Source organism: Mytilus galloprovincialis, chromosome 10 (assembly GCF_965363235.1).
Source record: "Mytilus galloprovincialis chromosome 10, xbMytGall1.hap1.1, whole genome shotgun sequence".
Taxonomy (NCBI): Eukaryota; Metazoa; Mollusca; class Bivalvia; order Mytilida; family Mytilidae; genus Mytilus; species Mytilus galloprovincialis.
In genome coordinates this window covers 77,822,703-77,842,180 of record NC_134847.1, presented here as the reverse complement: position 1 = coordinate 77,842,180, position 19,478 = coordinate 77,822,703, and the positions used below count along the sequence as shown (strand labels likewise).

General features: G+C 32.4%; 1 protein-coding gene across 1 annotated transcript; it reads right to left on the bottom strand.

The window, feature by feature from the left end:
- Nucleotides 1-4,186: 4,186 nt before the first annotated feature.
- LOC143049581 (uncharacterized) lies at nucleotides 4,187-19,040 on the bottom strand. Its single transcript, XM_076223184.1, has 6 exons — nucleotides 18,807-19,040; nucleotides 15,674-15,787; nucleotides 13,034-13,467; nucleotides 11,829-11,997; nucleotides 7,516-11,024; nucleotides 4,187-4,192 (listed from the first exon to the last, which is right to left on the bottom strand). Exons 2-6 carry the CDS (start codon nucleotides 15,768-15,770, stop codon nucleotides 4,187-4,189), a joined length of 4,215 nt encoding a protein of 1,404 aa, XP_076079299.1. The 5' UTR covers nucleotides 15,771-15,787; nucleotides 18,807-19,040.
- Between the last annotated feature and the right edge of the window lie 438 nt (nucleotides 19,041-19,478).

The window sequence follows — 19,478 nt, the reverse complement described above, 5'->3', positions numbered from 1 at the left end:
GCTCATATCAAAATATTTATATAGCCAAACAAGTAGAAAGTTGAAGAGCATTGAGGATCCAAAATTCCAAAAAGTTGTGCCAAATACATCTAAGGTAATCTATGCCTGGGATAAGAAAATCCTTAGTTTTTCGAAAAATTCAAAGTTTTGTAAACAGGAAATTTATAAAAATGACCACATTATTGATATTCATGTCAACACCGAAGTGTTGACTACTGGGCTGGTGATACCCTCGGGGACGAAACGTCCACCAGCAGTGGCATCGACCCAGTGGTGTAAATAGTTATCAAAGGTACCAAGATTATAATTTATAGTACGCCAGACGCGCGTTTCGTCTACATAAGACTCATCAGTGACGCTCATATCAAAATATTTATATAGCCAAACAAGTAGAAAGTTGAAGAGCATTGAGGATCCAAAATTCCAAAAAGTTGTGCCAAATACATCTAAGGTAATCTATGCCTGGGATAAGAAAATCCTTAGTTTTTCGAAAAATTCAAAGTTTTGTAAACAGGAAATTTATAAAAATGACCACACTATTGATATTCATGTCAACACCGAAGTGTTGACTACTGGGCTGGTGATACCCTCGGGGACGAAACGTCCACCAGCAGTGGCATCGACCCAGTGGTGTAAATAGTTATCAAAGGTACCAAGATTATAATTTATAGTACGCCAGACGCGCGTTTCGTCTACATAAGACTCATCAGTGACGCTCATATCAAAATATTTATATAGCCAAACAAGTAGAAAGTTGAAGAGCATTGAGGATCCAAAATTCCAAAAAGTTGTGCCAAATACATCTAAGGTAATCTATGCCTGGGATAAGAAAATCCTTAGTTTTTCGAAAAATTCAAAGTTTTGTAAACAGGAAATTTATAAAAATGACCACATTATTGATATTCATGTCAACACCGAAGTGTTGACTACTGGGCTGGTGATACCCTCGGGGACGAAACGTCCACCAGCAGTGGCATCGACCCAGTGGTGTAAATAGTTATCAAAGGTACCAAGATTATAATTTATAGTACGCCAGACGCGCGTTTCGTCTACATAAGACTCATCAGTGACGCTCATATCAAAATATTTATATAGCCAAACAAGTAGAAAGTTGAAGAGCATTGAGGATCCAAAATTCCAAAAAGTTGTGCCAAATACATCTAAGGTAATCTATGCCTGGGATAAGAAAATCCTTAGTTTTTCGAAAAATTCAAAGTTTTGTAAACAGGAAATTTATAAAAATGACCACATTATTGATATTCATGTCAACACCGAAGTGTTGACTACTGGGCTGGTGATACCCTCGGGGACGAAACGTCCACCAGCAGTGGCATCGACCCAGTGGTGTAAATAGTTATCAAAGGTACCAAGATTATAATTTATAGTACGCCAGACGCGCGTTTCGTCTACATAAGACTCATCAGTGACGCTCATATCAAAATATTTATATAGCCAAACAAGTAGAAAGTTGAAGAGCATTGAGGATCCAAAATTCCAAAAAGTTGTGCCAAATACATCTAAGGTAATCTATGCCTGGGATAAGAAAATCCTTAGTTTTTCGAAAAATTCAAAGTTTTGTAAACAGGAAATTTATAAAAATGACCACATTATTGATATTCATGTCAACACCGAAGTGTTGACTACTGGGCTGGTGATACCCTCGGGGACGAAACGTCCACCAGCAGTGGCATCGACCCAGTGGTGTAAATAGTTATCAAAGGTACCAAGATTATAATTTATAGTACGCCAGACGCGCGTTTCGTCTACATAAGACTCATCAGTGACGCTCATATCAAAATATTTATATAGCCAAACAAGTAGAAAGTTGAAGAGCATTGAGGATCCAAAATTCCAAAAAGTTGTGCCAAATACATCTAAGGTAATCTATGCCTGGGATAAGAAAATCCTTAGTTTTTCGAAAAATTCAAAGTTTTGTAAACAGGAAATTTATAAAAATGACCACATTATTGATATTCATGTCAACACCGAAGTGTTGACTACTGGGCTGGTGATACCCTCGGGGACGAAACGTCCACCAGCAGTGGCATCGACCCAGTGGTGTAAATAGTTATCAAAGGTACCAAGATTATAATTTATAGTACGCCAGACGCGCGTTTCGTCTACATAAGACTCATCAGTGACGCTCATATCAAAATATTTATATAGCCAAACAAGTAGAAAGTTGAAGAGCATTGAGGATCCAAAATTCCAAAAAGTTGTGCCAAATACATCTAAGGTAATCTATGCCTGGGATAAGAAAATCCTTAGTTTTTCGAAAAATTCAAAGTTTTGTAAACAGGAAATTTATAAAAATGACCACATTATTGATATTCATGTCAACACCGAAGTGTTGACTACTGGGCTGGTGATACCCTCGGGGACGAAACGTCCACCAGCAGTGGCATCGACCCAGTGGTGTAAATGGATAAAACTCTATCAAAATACAATTTGAAATCTAGCAGCTACTATCTAGAAAATCCACTGAATAAAATCGAATGGAAAAGACTAGTAGGAATAAAGATCAAGGAATACTGGAAAAATGAATGTCATAATGAAAAAATGGAAAAAACATCACTTAAATACATAGAGATACAGAACAATCCATTAAATGAAGCTCACAATATATGGAAAAGTGTAAAAAACAATAGTAAAGATGTAAAGGCAGGAGAAATAAAAGCAAGAATAAGTACTCAAACGTACATATTCTAAGCCAAAAGAGCTAAGTTCGATCCGAAAGTTAACCCGATGTGTACAATCTGTGAACAGGGAAATGAAGATCTAGAACATTTTATTCTACACTGCAAAGAATTAGAGCAAATAAGATCTAAATACTGCTCAAAAATTGAACAGACAATGGATGAAATTGATACCTCAACATACAAGAAGATCATACAACAAGGGAATTTAATGCAGCTCATAATGGACTGTACTAGCAAGGACATAAACTGTTACTCAACTGTGTATGAAAACATTGAAACTCTGGCTAGAAATATGTGTTATGAGATGCACTTGCTGCGCACAAAAAGGATAAAAAACTTGATCACAAGTACAGTATAAGCAAACTTTTAAAAATAAAACAGTTCATTACTAATAGTATATCATCATACTATTTTATGACTTATAAGTACATGTATTTAAAAATAAATCTTCTCTTTTTAAAATTGTAAGATATCAGTTATAATTTAAAGAATAATGACAAGATCCCCATATAGCAAATTAAACTGTGAAGAAAATTTATGTATATATATTAGCTTAAATTTTTTCAAACCCCAACCATTCTACATAAGTCTTATAAAATACAATTTTCATTATAGTCCCCGATGTATTTATAGCACTCTTAACTAATAATTATAAGTAATTTTAACTTGAGACCATTTTAATTCTTATTTGTAAATATATGCAGTTGTCTCTTAACATTTTCTTACAACCCAGCACATATGAATTATTATATATCTTTTAAAACTTTATGAAGACAATCCTATGAATTAATTATGATATTTATCATTTAGTGATTAGTATAACCAAATTCAGTCATCTGTATATAATTATAATGTATTTGTTTCCTTATGTTTTAAGGTGTACATAGTTGCTAAAACTATACCCTTTGGGTAGTGCTCCACAATTAATGGAGGAATAAACAAGAAACTGAACTGAACTGAACTGAACTGTAAAATGTTAAATGTATTTTTCAGGCCATAATTTAACAAAAAGTCTAAGTGCTGTTTCAATCAAGTGAAGTGAAATGCCTGAAAACCTAGTGTAAATATCTACAGACAACTTATTTAAGTACAATGCAAACTTAAGTTAGAGTATGGTAAATCATATTAAATGCTGTATTCTTTTTAGTAATAATTGTGACAAAGAATAAAAATATTAATTTTTATAGAACTGTAGTAATTATGTAAAGAAAACATCAAAGCACACACATATCAATGTGATTAAGTAGCTAAAGTCAGCTGTAACATGTATTGTAGAAATTTTGTACATCTCTTGGGTCTGATTTTACCACTTCAGTAATATTTGTCTAATGTAATCCTTCACTTAACTGTCCTTTTAAATAACTATTCCAGAAAATATTTGAAGAAGTTCCTGTTACTTCCCAAGAAATACTTTTAACTGAAACGCTCTTCTTTCCAACTGGATTTTTGAACTATTTTAAGTGAAGACTGCTATATCGTTTTGCTCTTCATTCCTAGAATAAATAAAGAAGCATTACATACATTATACATGTATATCAACACACTATTTATATATCCAAAATAATTGTTGGCATTTATGTTCATACATGTACTTAAAACAGCCACAATATCATTTCATGCAATACATGACTTCACGGTTAATGATCCCATATTGAATAGGGGGCATATTTTCATACTGGAGGTGAAAATGGTATGAAAAATACTAAAAACACCATTGAAACAGAACAGCCACTTAGAAACATGCATAGGTTTTCCAATATTTTCATACCATTTTCAAGAAAATCTGCCCCCATATCCAATATGGCATCATTAGTTAACGAAGTTCTGTAAAGTCAACTTATATTATTCTTTTTAGATTTTTGTAAAGACTAAAGACACTTTTAAGACAGACTATTAAATCAAAATGTTTCTTTGAAGAAATGATATGTATGGCTAAAGTCAAACTTGTCTAGACTAAGTGGCCGTAATGAGTCACCTCATTGTCATACCAATTATTCTTATGATATGGCACAAACTCTTCTTGAAAGGACATTTTGCCGTACAAATATTAAATACTTTCCCTGATACGCCTCTGATTAATCCCTTTCGAACTCTGTGTCCCGATGGCCAAGTCAGAAAATACTTAAATAGCTCCCGACACATTCAAAGGGGGTTACGCCTCTGATTATCAGAGTGAACTCCATTTCAGAGATACTTATTGCTATTATATTCATTTCCAATCATCTATGTCTATGTCTACGTAGTGTACTGTACATAAATGTTATTTTTTATGTGGCCAGTGTGGGGAAAAAGGACCCCTTTTTTTGTCCCCAATACATAAACAAAACAAAACCGTAATCGTATTTGAAGGATCCGGTAAGTCTTAGAAATCATTAATCGAAATTATTAAAGGAATCAAGTGCCACAGACTCAAATATTAGTGAATATATCACATGCATGTTAGCGCGGTTTCTGCAAATTCAGTGAAAATCAGTTCAATGGACAATGATGTAAATGCTCACAAATGTTATCAACATTTTGGTGATATGTTGCATAAAAGAATAAAATATTAATAACTTAACTTACCTCAAACTTGCTGTCACTCGTCTTTGGCGTCAATCAAATTTCCAACCTTGCGGAAATATGTTACAATAACTCTAAAAGAAACACGAATCCGGATACGGTCTCATATTCCGAGAAGTTCTCGTTTTTACATGTTTCGGTTCCATTAATGTTTACATTGTTGATAATAATGTGCAGACGAGAAGCAAAATACTTATCTTTTAATACAAAATATTTATTGGCACATAGTAATTAATTATAACAATGAATGGTTCTATTTAAAAGTCAGTCCTGTACAGTAGTATTGTATATAATAATATTTAAACAGACATATATTTATAATGAAAAGTTTATTGGATATTTAGAAAAATGTGTATGAAAATAATAAGACCATATTACAATAATCACATGGGATGTTTTAAATCTGAATTAGGATAAGAAAAAAATGACATGACAAAATAGCACGGCCTTTTCACTGGTTTCAACAACCAGTGAAAAGGAAGGCCGTGGTTTTTTTTTATCAAGCATGAAAAGACAAATCATCGCGGCCTTTTCACGGAATATCGAAATTTCACGGTCTTTTTCTAACATATAATATTGTTCACGGCCTTCAAATTTTTTTTTTTATAAAAGTCACGGGGTATTTTCACAGGGTTTTCACGGCCCTGTGATATTTCACAGACATTTCACGGCCTTTTCGTGGGCTGTTGTTACATTAGTGATTCCCCATTTCCATTCCCATCTGACTACTTTTCTATACATTCGGGATAACGGATGGGTGTTAAAAATTGTTTTCCAGAAAAAAACCAAATAGTTCAAATTCCTTTTAAACACAGTAGGAATACTGTATCATATCAGGCAAGCAACAAGCTCTCTGACATTTTTGTGTACGTTTGCCAAAATGTCATAAGAACAATATTTGAAATAAAAATAGACTGAAGAATATACATTGCAAAATAAATACATCAAATTAAACGGAACCAATGGAAATGGTTTATTTATTTTTTTAAATATCAGGAATGTAAGAAAATTTACAATTTATTTGAAATTTAATTCTTTCCCAATAGGTATTTCTTTAATTGTTAAGATAATTTAATTATTTTCCAAATGCATAAATTCTATTTGTTTGTTCCAACGGAATTGTGTTGCTAGTTTATATTCATTAAACCGAACCCTACACCATTGTGTTGCTTTGGACTGCATGTGGTGGTCTTAAATATCACGAAATTGCTAAACCAAGTTTCAAATACTAGTTTTTGACCAATCTAGACAAACGTAATACATAGTTTCGTAATGAGTAACTGAAGATGATCTTATGAGGATATTTCATAAACTTCACACGTTTGGTTGCTTAATCTGTAACGTGATCATTTACATCGGTTGTTGGTTATATTAGGTGGTTAATCTCTTTTGCTATTAAACATTTTTGATAAAAACGAAATTATAGGGAGTCATTTAATTCTCTAGTGTTTTACCATGTTTGCATTGGAGGTAGGTTATATGTATGAAAGCAAATTGTGTTTCCGTTATCTTTAAAAGATGCCCAGCAAAATATTTTCTTTGCAGAAAGTTTCTGACCAGTAAGAACTCCACATTCGTTACAAAGGTGATACAGTTCCGGATTTGATAATTGTATATCTAATGTTACAGTTTGATCATAAACGATCAGCCATTTGAACGGATCATAGTATCCATATTCTTTTCCCGATTGAATTTTCACTATAAATTGCTCAGAGCTTCTTCTGTCCGGGGGATTCCCCTCTCCTATTCCTACCAGTTTTGGACTAAATGTTCTAAGGTTAATCGTAAATTCTTCCCGACTGGCTGCAGGTACTCCAAGTGTATTGGGCTGTGTATTGCACATTTGAACTTCGATGGAGTATGTTTCATTCAAAAGCTTGCACATGTGTTTATGTGTCTTCCAATGTATAGTTTGACAATCTTTTTTGCAATATTTTGCCTTTTTACATCTTGAACATGACTTCAATTGCTGTGATGTTTTGCGACAAAAGCAACAAGCTACAATCAGAGAGAATACATTTTGTGGGTGCTGGATGCCTCTTTCGTTGTCGTTGAGTACATTGGTACTTGAAATAAAGGGCTCTCTAGTATCTCCTGATAATTCTCCATCTGCAACGGGTGTCATTCTAATTTGATCAGCAAGTGCTTTTTTTCTTTTTCCACTTTTCAATTTGTTCAATAAGTTCGCTGTTGAATTCATCATATAAATTCCGGGACCAATATGCTCTTTTATAGTGTTTCCGTCGATAAAAACTGTGGCTGTATAATTGTGTCCAATCCTAATCCCACCACATTTGTTTTCACAAATATCGTTATTTAGAATGTAACTGTATGATCTCGATTTCACCATTATTCCCCATAACCAGTTACAGAATATTCTATTTCCTTTTACTTCGTAATAACCTCCATCCAATGATATGCCAGATAAACCGTTTTGTCGAATAATGTTATCACAGAGAACAGCTCTAGAAGCACCTTTCTCGTCCATCCTTACTATCGTTTCCATTAATTCATCTTTTTTTATATTCCCCCCACTCCACACACCTTCTGATCCATTCCCTTGGATTATATTACCACTTATATACCCACATCCGTTCGGTCCAATAGCAACACCATGAGTCTGATTTCCGGCAATTATATTATTTGTTGCTGTAATAACTCCTTCCTGTCGTGCTTCAATTCCCATCTGTCTCATATTACATACAGTGGAGTTTTTAATTTCTATAAACGAACCATCACCAGTTGACAAAACACCACCACCACCACATCTGTCTAAGACACATGAATCTATATATATAGTTCCTCCGTCAGATGCACAAATCCCTGCAGTACCAACTTCACCTACATTGGTATTGGCAAATTTTTCCCTGAGACTTGATTCATGATTTGTCTTGCATTTATATGGATTGATACACCCTGCCTCACCTTTGCATTGGGGAAAATATTCACAACCTATACCTCCGTTCGAAAACTTGCACCTGTAAAATGTTGCAACAGAATTAAATTTTACTCCTATTTGGGATCCACCTTTAAGAAACCTGATATTTTCAAAATGCGCATAAATTGTATCCTCAGGTTCAATATGTCCAGGCAAGCCGTCACTTGGAATACGACAAATCCAAAAACCATTTCCTGTATCAATCTCAACCCCTTCTTCAACACCAATGACTTGAATGCTTTTGGTTGTAAAAACCTGTTGCCTAATTGTGTAACGTCCTTGCCGCAGCATTAGTGTTGTAAAAGGACTATCTACTAACGCCATGATTTCCTGGCTTAAACTTTCCGGATTATCCACCATTTTGTAATTTAAAACGGGATAACATATTTTCATCTTATATTCAGAACGACAAACATTATTCTTATATGATGCAATACAGGCCGAGGCTATGCCGACAGCTTTCATATTTGAGGAAAGTGAATTCGTCTTTATCAAGAACGAAACTGAATAGGCCTTCCAGCAGTATCCTTTCCAGTTATCAGGTGCAATATCAATACATGTACTAGCATCGTTCAACGCATGTTCATAATCATTGATTCTTATATAGGCTAAGCTTCTATTGGCATAAAATCTGCTGTCAATATTTCCTGTAGAACAGGACCGTATTCCCTCAGTGTAACACTGGATAGCATCATGATATTTATGTTCGTTAAAAGCTTTGTTTCCCATCTCTCGCAAAATTTCCGATTTATAAGGGACGATAACAGATGTAACATTCTCAATCTCTTTATTGTCATCGTGTATAACAGAAGCAAGACATTCTAGAACTACCTCCCTATCCTTCTGTAATAATGGAATTTTTATGCTTGTTAACTCATAATAGTATACAAAGTCAACTGACAATGTTGTAATTATTTGAACCATTTGTTCTTGGTCAGCAAGGGCTAAAGCTTGTCGTTGATTTATACTATGGTATAGAGCTGTTGTTTGCAATATTTTTAACATTTGGTCATTAAAGAAAATTTCCTGTCTTGATTCATCGTTTTTCACGAAAAGCAATAAATGGCCCTTTAATGTGTTGGCATTGGCTGCAAGCTTACTCCATTTGAACAGTGAGCCGCGTTTAGTATCTTTATTTTCAACCCGAAGTACATGATTTGGAGTCACACATGAGTCTAATGCTTTTTTTACCATACGCGAAGCATGCTGAAGAATACAATATCGACGGTCATTATTCATGTTTTCCCTAATAACTTCTTGAACCAGTCTATGTACAGAAAGACTCATATCTTTCATAAACTGAAAAAGTGAAAATCTTGTCAGAATTTCAATAATCTGCCTGCATCCAACATCATCATCAAGTGTATCTATCAGAGCGCTGTCTTCAACGACTGGGTTTCCAATATTTATAAGTGCTTTCGGGATATCATCGGCAAACAAAAACGAAGCTATTTCCATGATAGTTATAGCAGCTGTTCCCAATCCTTCATTTTCTGACTCTCTGGATATGTATTCGATGTTAAGTTGCCAAGTTGTTGCAACTGCAAGCCTATCCTTTGTCATTTTCCTTGGAGATGGAGCTGCTTTCAGAAGCTTTATTCTTTTTTTCTCAAATCGTTTCACATAGTCAGCAAATGAACATTTTATACTTTTGATATGAGCAGATGCTTGTTCCAATGCTAAAGGTAACCCACCAAGCTCTTCGACAAGTGATAAGACAGCATTTTCTTCATTAGTGTCATTTCTACCTGTTCTTCGCTTAACGAATTCTAATGCTTCTGTTGGCTCAAATATACAGATACAAATACAATATTTCGGTTTAACAAGCATGGACTCTTCTATTTCGTTTGATTCGCGTCTTGTAGTAATAAGCATATGCCCACGAGTATTCCTTTTCCATGACCCGACCAATAATTCTTTAATATAATCAGAAAGATATTCCTCGTCTGCATTGTCAACAACTAAAAGCCATCTGTCATTCAGATTCGAAAACCATTTTAAAGTTTTCCTGAACGTTTCCTTGAAGGTTTTACCTGTTGTATTAACATCAATAGCAAGCGTTGCAATAGAATCCTCCAAAGTATTTTCCGATTCAGCAGACATCCAAAATATACCACCCATATAAAATTCTTGAGATCTCCATGCAAATTCAATTGCAAGTGTGGTTTTGCCGCAACCCCCTAAACCACATAAAACCAATGTATGGTTTTCGTTATCTTTATTTACAAATTCACTTTGAATTTGATTTATTTCTTTTCTTCGGTACACAAAATACTCTGACCGATTTGGTGGGTAGAAAAAGATTGTACCTGTAGGTTTAGATTGAGACATATAGGTTTTAAAATTGCCAACATTCTCTTTTATTTCTGAAATGTCGCTCTTGATATATGACACATCTTCAGTTGTCGCTTTTACTTCATCTGCAAGTTTTTCTACTTTAATAATGGTCGACAAACTCTCTGATTTGAAATTTCCGACATCTTGATTTAACTCCTGTATGTTGGTCATTACTCCTTCAATACACAACCCTTGTTCTGTGTTGACATTCTCAATGGTCGACGTTCTGTCATATAATATAGTCACATCTTTATTTATTTCCTCCATTACTCTTTGCTGTTCATTGAGGTTTATATCAATGTTTTCGATCCGCTTACAAACAGACGCAATACCATCATTTATTAACGACATAGCCTCGTGTACCTTTATGAATGTAGAATCATGACCTGCTTTCATTTTTAGTGCATATTCTGCTAGAATTTGTGTTTGTTGTCGTAGTTCTGTAACAACAATTTGGTCAACTGAATATCCTTGCAAAAACAAAAATCCTGAAATGCAACCAAGAATACACAATGTAAACATTTTCATTTAATATTCAGGTAACTTAATGAACTAATATACAGTTATAACTTTGGCCGATCTCACGTTAACTTTATATTTACATATATATGAAACGTTAAAATTCAAAACTAATGCTAGAAAGAAAATGATATATAAAATAAATATTCACTTAGAAATATTTTAAGTAATTGTATCAGTAGAACACGGCAAACTATGAAAAAAGCATTCTCAATTTTACTACATGTATACATTCTGTCTTCTTATCATGCAGAATAATCTGTCTATATCTATCAAAATTCCAAAAAGGTTTAGATTCTAACATATATAACGACAGTCGTAATGTTAAAGTTAAATGAACAGACATACAATGAAGCCAACTAGAACAAAATCAAGGATGTCTTGTCTTTTTTTTTTATTTTGAAGCAGGCGATGGAAACCAACAAAAAAAAAAAAAAAAAAAAAAACCCACACAATTCATTTAGCTTAGCTTTTTACTAATGCATTGTTGTTACAAATGTGACATCGCTTGTTATATTGAACTAATATATATATTTTTTGGTATGATTATTGTAGTTACTATTTCGTTAAATTTGTTATTCATATGTTTAGCCGAGCATACTATGACATTTATTGTTTGATGTCTATCACAACTTATTACAAAATGTATTGATTCTACACAAAATATCGATATGTAACTTTATATTGTTATCACAAAAATGGTACCAGGACATTTATCAGAACATTATCGCAAACTTGTAGCTAGATGTATAATGGATTTTTGAAGGACTTACCGTTTGTCTCCCATTTTGTTAACTCTGATAATACATTTGTTTCGTCTGTTTTGTTCAAATTAAGACATTTTATCAGTTGATGCATTAATTGAAATGACGTCTGATACCTTATAGTATCCCATTCGTCAAAGTTACAATGGGCCCAAGGATTTCGTACATCTGAACGGAGCTGAAATATAAAAGAAGATTCATACGTCTGTAGGTACATAAGATATTCATTTTTACTAAATTGCTATTTCATAAGGTACAATTATAAGTTCTTTAAACAAAAAAAATTACAACAATTTTTAACAAATATATGTGAACGAGGACAAGCGTTATTCTTTCGGATTATCAGGACATGTGTCATTAAAACAAAAGGGTGGAGTTTGGACAACAGTTCATCTGTTGTCTCGATGGAATCTTAATTTGCTTTGATTTAAGAAGGTATGGTTCAACGTTTGAAATTATAGCATCCGATTATATATATCGTTTTTTTGTATCAAAAATTGAGAATTATTTCTTTCTAAGTATTAAAGTATAATGAAGTACCATTTTATATATATTTCTATGTATAATATCACATGCAGTTTAATCCGCGTCGTCATCAAAAATGAAAACAACACATTATTTGATTTCTTGCGTCCGAAGACTCTTTCTGAATTTACCTTCATCAGCTGTAACACTGAAAGCCAGGGATTTATAGGCACATAATTATTCTTCTAATTGAAGAGCTATATACCAATCAGAATATACAAAAATCCATCTAAAGATAACTTTGCCTAAGAGAATTGAAATCTTGTCATGTCTTACGTTCGGTAAAGTTTTATTTTAATACATAAGTTTTTAGTTTTATTGAGGATGTATCTAATGATGTACCGAGATATATCAATTTAACGGATATCTGGTGATAATTGAAAAAAAAAATGACTTTTCAATTTACTTTCACAAAGGTACCACAGCGGCTAAAAAGGGAGCAGGTTGATTTTCCCGCAGTCTTCCAGTATTTTAAGGGGGGCTCATTCTTCTCAATCTTTTTTTATCAATGTAATATTTTGCGGTTTTTTATTTCTTTCATTTATAGACAAGTTTATGATTGCCATTGACGTTGTCAGATTTTCATTGTCTTTAACTAAGTGTTTGGTATCCTTTATTCCTAATTAAAATCCTAAACGTGTGCCGTTTGCAAAGTAGTTACATTTACATTTTTTTATGAGATCGCATACCTTCATAGCCACATTCTTCACAGGTTGGGGAAAGGTATCAATACTGACAATTAAACTAAGAAGTGCGGACAGATCACATGTTTCATCAAATGCTGTATAATGAGCCATATATGTCTGCATAAACAACTTTGAAAACTCTACATGATTCCCCACTTTGTAGTCATAATTAGCTATGTCTGGTTTTCTACCAATTCGTGCTATGGAATGGTTCTTGTTGATAGCTTCATAGTTAAGTTGCCTTGTGGACTTAGGATACATCTTTTGCTGATTAGGGTACGTTTGTGTATGAATTTTGTGAGAGCGTTTCAATGCATTGTACAGGCTGAGTACAACTGGTTCTGTATAATTCCTCAAAGTAGTGGAAACAATACTTTGCAGGCAAATCCCAACAAGTAGCCATCGTTTTTGGTTATCCTCTAAGTCGGCTTTAATAACTGCAAAATAAGCAAAAGTGTTTACATTTAGTTTCCATGTAACGTTACGTGTTCATGTTCTTCTTTATGTATAACATGTGTACAACGTCTTTCGGAAAAGGTAAAATCATAAAAATTCTGATTTCCGAGGAAAATTCATAACGGAAAATTCTTAATCAAATGACAAAATCCAAAAGCTTAAAAACACCAAACGCACGAATAACAATTATCATAATCCTGACTTGTTATAAGCATTTTCTTATGTAGAAAATGGTGGATTAAACCTGATTTAAAGCTAGCTCAACCTCTCACTTGTATGAGAATCGCATCAAATTCCATCATATTGGCAACAATGTGCGGAAAAAACCAGACATTATAGGGAAACATGTCAAAATAGGGATATAACAGTCAACATTTTGTTATTATTTTAATCACTATAAAAACAAATAAATATGTAACATATAAGTACAAAAAGGAATAAAGAAAAAGATAATTCGCAAAATTTGGAAGACATTAAAAACGACCCATTGTATAAATGCATGTTCCTACAGGAAGCTTCTCTCCTAAAATCTCAATGTTGTTAGCAGTAAATCTCAAATTACAATTTTCCGCACACAGTAAGAGTTTAGTGATAATATTTGATAAACTTGACAATTAACCAAGTCTCCATATAAAAATGCGGTCACACATTCTTTTCTGTTACTTCGTCAATTCAAAACTAACAAACCGGTTACATACAGATAATTAAGTAAGGAGACGTCCATTTGATTCACTGAAAATGAATATTAGAGCATCGAAAGAGCTGTAAATGACATACATATAACAGAGTACAGAGTACATTCGAAGTTTGGAAGAGATGGAAAATGTAAAGGCGAGATTCGAAACTCACAAGGCGAAGAGAAACTGACAACGTCATAGAAAATAACAACAAAACAACTTTGACCTTAAAACAATACTATTAAATTAAAGACCATGAGAAAATGGAATGGAAAGGAATGTTAAAAATAATATGTTATCCTACAAGCATTGGACACAGAAAGAGTTATGTCATTACCAATTATAACATAGATAAAAGAAGAATAAAAAAAACCATTGCGACATCCATTGATATGTGTCAAAAACATACAAGTGTCCTCTCTTTTCTTTATCAAAAAGTAAAATCACAAAAAAATAAACTATGAGGAAAATTCAAAAATGAATGTCCCTGATCAAATGGCAATATCTAAAATTCAAACACATTAACCGAATGAATAACAACGTAATAAGGTAGCACATACATTAATTTGTTTCAATCTGAATCAGATAACATTTAACTGGTGTTATTTTTTAATTACAGTTGTAAAGTAAAAATAGGAAACCAATGAAAACCAGAAAGACGCACTTTTCAAATGGTTATAATTTCATTAATGAATTTTTATTACATAATTGATTAGTATACGTATGTTATTAGTTGCTTGATTGTGATGTATACGTATGAATGAAATTAGTTACTTTCTTACTCATAGCATTCACAAATATTTTTTTTATGTTTATGTAAAACAGTTTGACCTCTCAAATAAATAAAAGCGTGTCCCTAATACGGCATATCGTATTAGTCTCATAAAACTGCAACTAAGTAATAACCATGTAACCTTTATTTTAAGGAAATCACCAAATGTCTTGTATTGAATACAATATATATATTTAATTATTAAGAAAATACCCGTTTGCAACAGGGACATTTACAGGCAAGGTACCTGTAAATGCTTTTAAGTGATTTGTCCTGTTGCTGATATTGGAAATCTAAGGCAGGGTTTTGGTTTTAAAAAAATGTCAAATTTCTGACATATAAGGGCAACCATCTATGAGCTAATTTCATAACATTGTTACGACAGAGTATAAGTGTTTTTAATTGCAGTTACTTGTCTACGTTTTATATCTGTTGTCATATCTGTTATTTTGATAGTTTGTCGGTGGTAACAATGATATCAAAGGCACACTTGCCCCATGTTCTTATTATATATATATCAGTCAGACACATTTTGCTTACACAATTCATATCCTGTATACGATATGAAATTATATTTTCTTACTCCGTGGTTTTTAATAGTAAAAAGTAACAAAAAGAACTGAAAACGAAATGTTTATGATTTTTTTTGTTCTCTTTACCTCGAACAAAAGATTAGCAATTCGCATATACATTGCAACATTAAATTTTAACATGGCTATACATCATGTATCTACCTACCTGTTTTATTAACCCCAGGTGTGCATATTTCTGTTATCTTTGTCTTTAATTCCACGTCTATTTCATCCTCAGGGGAAAAGAATATGGTTGTATTCATTTCAGCACATCACCTAGCTGCGTCAAAAGAAAATGAAGCTAACAATCAATTATTCTTTGTTGATACAAATACAGTTGCAGTGGCCATGTGCTGTACCTTCCAAATCATGACATTACCTTTCAATAACCAATGACTAATAACATTGCATCAGTTCGGTATCCCAAGTCATTATTTTACCTTAGCCATTTTTGAGCAACTTATAGAAAATATTTTCATCTTTCCGCTCTTACACTACGTATTTGATTTGACCATCCAAGTGTAAGGTTACCCTTTTATGTAAATATAGTATATGCACGATGTCATTTCGTTTTACAAACTTTGTTCATGGCTGATACATACATGCAGGTGCTTTTCAAAATCTGTGTATTTAAATAAGCGTCCGGAAATATGCCGAAATTTCAATTTTAATAATTTGAAATTAAATTATCTGAGTTTTAAGTTGGAGTTACATGATGTTAATTACACAAAAATATGGTCATTACGGTAATTTTGTAATTAGTATCACTTCAGAAAAATTGGAGTCTTATAGATAGACAGTTTCTACTGATTATAATTCGCCAAATCTGAATTATACTCGATTTTACTTGTTTAAAGTCTGAACCACACTACTAGTATTTAATCTTATTTTCGCATTTCAATAGGTCTTGCGTTTCTCAGACTGTTAATGACGTTTTTACATGTAATCCGTTGCAAATATAATAGATTACATGTAATACTTAAATCCAAAATTAAATGATTTTTACATCTTCTCTGAATATTTTTTGAACTTGCTTTCAGCAAATACGAGTACTTATGTACTTATATTTCGGTACTTTGTGTCGAATGTTTTTATGTTAGTTCACTTTGTTTGTGCCTCGTATAAATTTTTGGAGTTAAGTCAATTGTAACTCACGTTTTTAATGTGTTACACCACTGTCCAATGTAAGCGCGCACAAACATATTAAACTCTACTAAATTCCGTATGTGGCTGTTCCAAGTCAGTATTATATTTCGAATAATATATTAGGGTTTATTGCGATTGTAAAATGCCGTACAGTGGCATAATATTGCTCACATATATTTCATTTGAGCTCTTGTGAATAGTTGTCTCATTACTATAAAAAATTAAAAAAAAAGATGTGGTATGATTGTCAATGAAGCAACTCTGTACAATAGACCAATTGACACAGAAATTAACAACTATGGGGCACTGTACGGACTTCAGCAATGAGCATAGCTCATACAGCATAGTCAGCTATAAAACGCCCCGAAATGATAAATGTAAATCAATTCAAATGAGAAAATAAACGGCTTAATTTACTAGTATGTAAAAAAAAGTTTTGCGTTTAATTCAAATTTAATAGATGACTATTTTATAAGCTCTTTTTGTGACTATATATTTCTAAAGAGATGATTTGGTATGATTGCAAATCATACATGTCTCCACCAGAAATTTAACGACGAGGACATTAAAATATATAGCTTATTGTATGGACTTCAATTATAAGCAGATCTCATACCGTATAATAAGCTATAAAAAGTTAGAGTTCCGAAATAAAAAATTAAAAGATTTAAATGAGACATATCAATGGCCTTATTAATGTAGAAATCAATAAACGAAAACAAATATGTTATACAGCAACAATTAATGCACAACCACTCATTTACAACATTATGTGACGGGGTTTGCTAGCGAATTACCTCGCCCTAATCTGAGACAGCGATGTCGCAGTATAATATAAAAAAAAAACTAAAAAAATAAGTTGAAAAGGCCTTAACTCATCAGATCGATACCAAGCACATAGAACTTCACGTTCTGTGTTATAATTTAACGCATGTTCATTTTTTAAACATAACTCAGATTTGAAGAATAAAATTCCGCACTGCAGTTTCTGATATGACCAAATTTATAAAATTCATCAAAATGGAATGAAATCACATAAGTTATGAATTCGTATGTGATGTACCAATTCTGCACATTGATTGATAAAAAATGACATACATTCACAATGGCACTGTAATTTCAAGTCTTAATATATCAAAAAGCCTTGAATTGAATAACTGAAGCAAAACATATTGATTTTATGACGTATGCAACTGATTTAAAATATTATTATTCACGTGTTACCTCGTGAATTTTTGTTTAAAAAGATTTAAATGATATTTAAATATTAAAGCTTGTCATTTAACATTTTGAATTTTATAGCCAGTTGTTCATTGTAATTGAAAGCGATCAGGGGTTCAATTGCTGAATTAAGTAAACATTTATAATAACATTTGAATTGAAATACTAAGTTTGTAGTTCAAAGAAAAGAAAATTCGGTGGTTGTCTTTGGTTTATTTATGTCATATTGGTCAAAATTGGAATCACATCGTTTTAAAATACAAGTGTTAAATGTCAAATTCTGAATCATGTTTCGCCAAAAATAAATGGTTGTTAGGTGTTTTTCTTGTAAGCTGCAATAGTAGAATAAACATCATGGTGCACCTTTGTTTAAATGACCCACAAACCCGTTTTGTGTCACTATAGCAAAAAGTGAAATCACAAAAATACGAAACTCAAAACGGAAAGTCTCTTATCAAATGGCAAAATCAAAAGCTCAAACACATCAAACGATTGGATTAGAGCTGTCATATTCCTGATTTGGTAGAAACATTCTTGTGCATAAAATGGTGAATTTAAAGCTAGCAAAACCTCTAACTTGCATGACAAATACCAAATGCCATTATATTGACAACGATGTGTGAACAAAACAAACAGACATAATAGGTCAAGAGGAGTACAGCAGTCAAAATTATGTTTTAATTTTAATCACTATAAAAACATACATATATTTACAAAGAAGCACCACACTTTCGCAAAAAATAAAGACAAGAATTTACAAATTTACCATAGTACAATAACACAATGACAGGATGTTTAAGTACACAGCCACGTCATATATGTATCAAATGATAAAATTGTTTATTCCTATTCAGACTTATCACAGTTGAGGAAAACTGTACGCATAAATAAATGAAATATGAATAAATGAATTAATATCAAATTATACTCACTTTTATCAAAGTGTCGAATTTCTGTCTTTCTGTTCCTAGATACCTGTTTGCAAAATCCTCCATTTTGTTTTTCACAAACAAATGTTAATTTTTGTTTTAACTATCATTTTGTCTGAAACTGTGCTAGTCTGACGAAGTAAACCTGTTCAACTCTATCAGCAAGGTGTATTGATTGATAAAGTATAACAAACATTCACAATGGCCTTACAACTTTCATAAGTCTTTGTATACCAAAACGCCTTGAATAAAATAACTGAAGCAGGGAATATTGATTTTATGACGTATGAAACTAAATTATATTAATGTAATACTCATGTTACAGATATTTTAATATTTAAGTTCGTCATTTAACATTTTGTATTTCATAGTCAATTATTCATTGTTGTTGAAAACGAGCAGGATTTCAATTGATGAATTAATTCAAAATTAATAATAAGATTTGAAATAAAATTAAAGGTTTATAGGTCAGAGATAAGAAAATAAACATTTATCTGACCTGAAATTGCGACTCTTTGAAGATTTGTTTTTAATTTGCATTATTTTTCTTTACTACATGTACAAGTTTTTTTGTTCTAATTTTTTAAATGTGATCCAATCCATATTACATATTCTGTATCATACACAAATCATGTAAGACTTACATTCTGACAATGCTTATGTATATTTATATAT

Bases quoted from the DNA above. Each gene is read 5' to 3' on its own strand.
- LOC143049581 (XM_076223184.1), bottom strand. From the start codon at position 15,770: ATGAATACAACCATATTCTTTTCCCCTGAGGATGAAATAGACGTGGAA. The intron at 11,998-13,033 runs GTATGCGATCTC...TTTATATTTCAG, and splicing joins TGAAGAATGTGGCTATGAAG to CTCCGTTCAGATGTACGAAA. The intron at 11,025-11,828 runs GTAAGTCCTTCA...GTTGCATTTCAG, and splicing joins AACAAAATGGGAGACAAACG to GATTTTTGTTTTTGCAAGGA.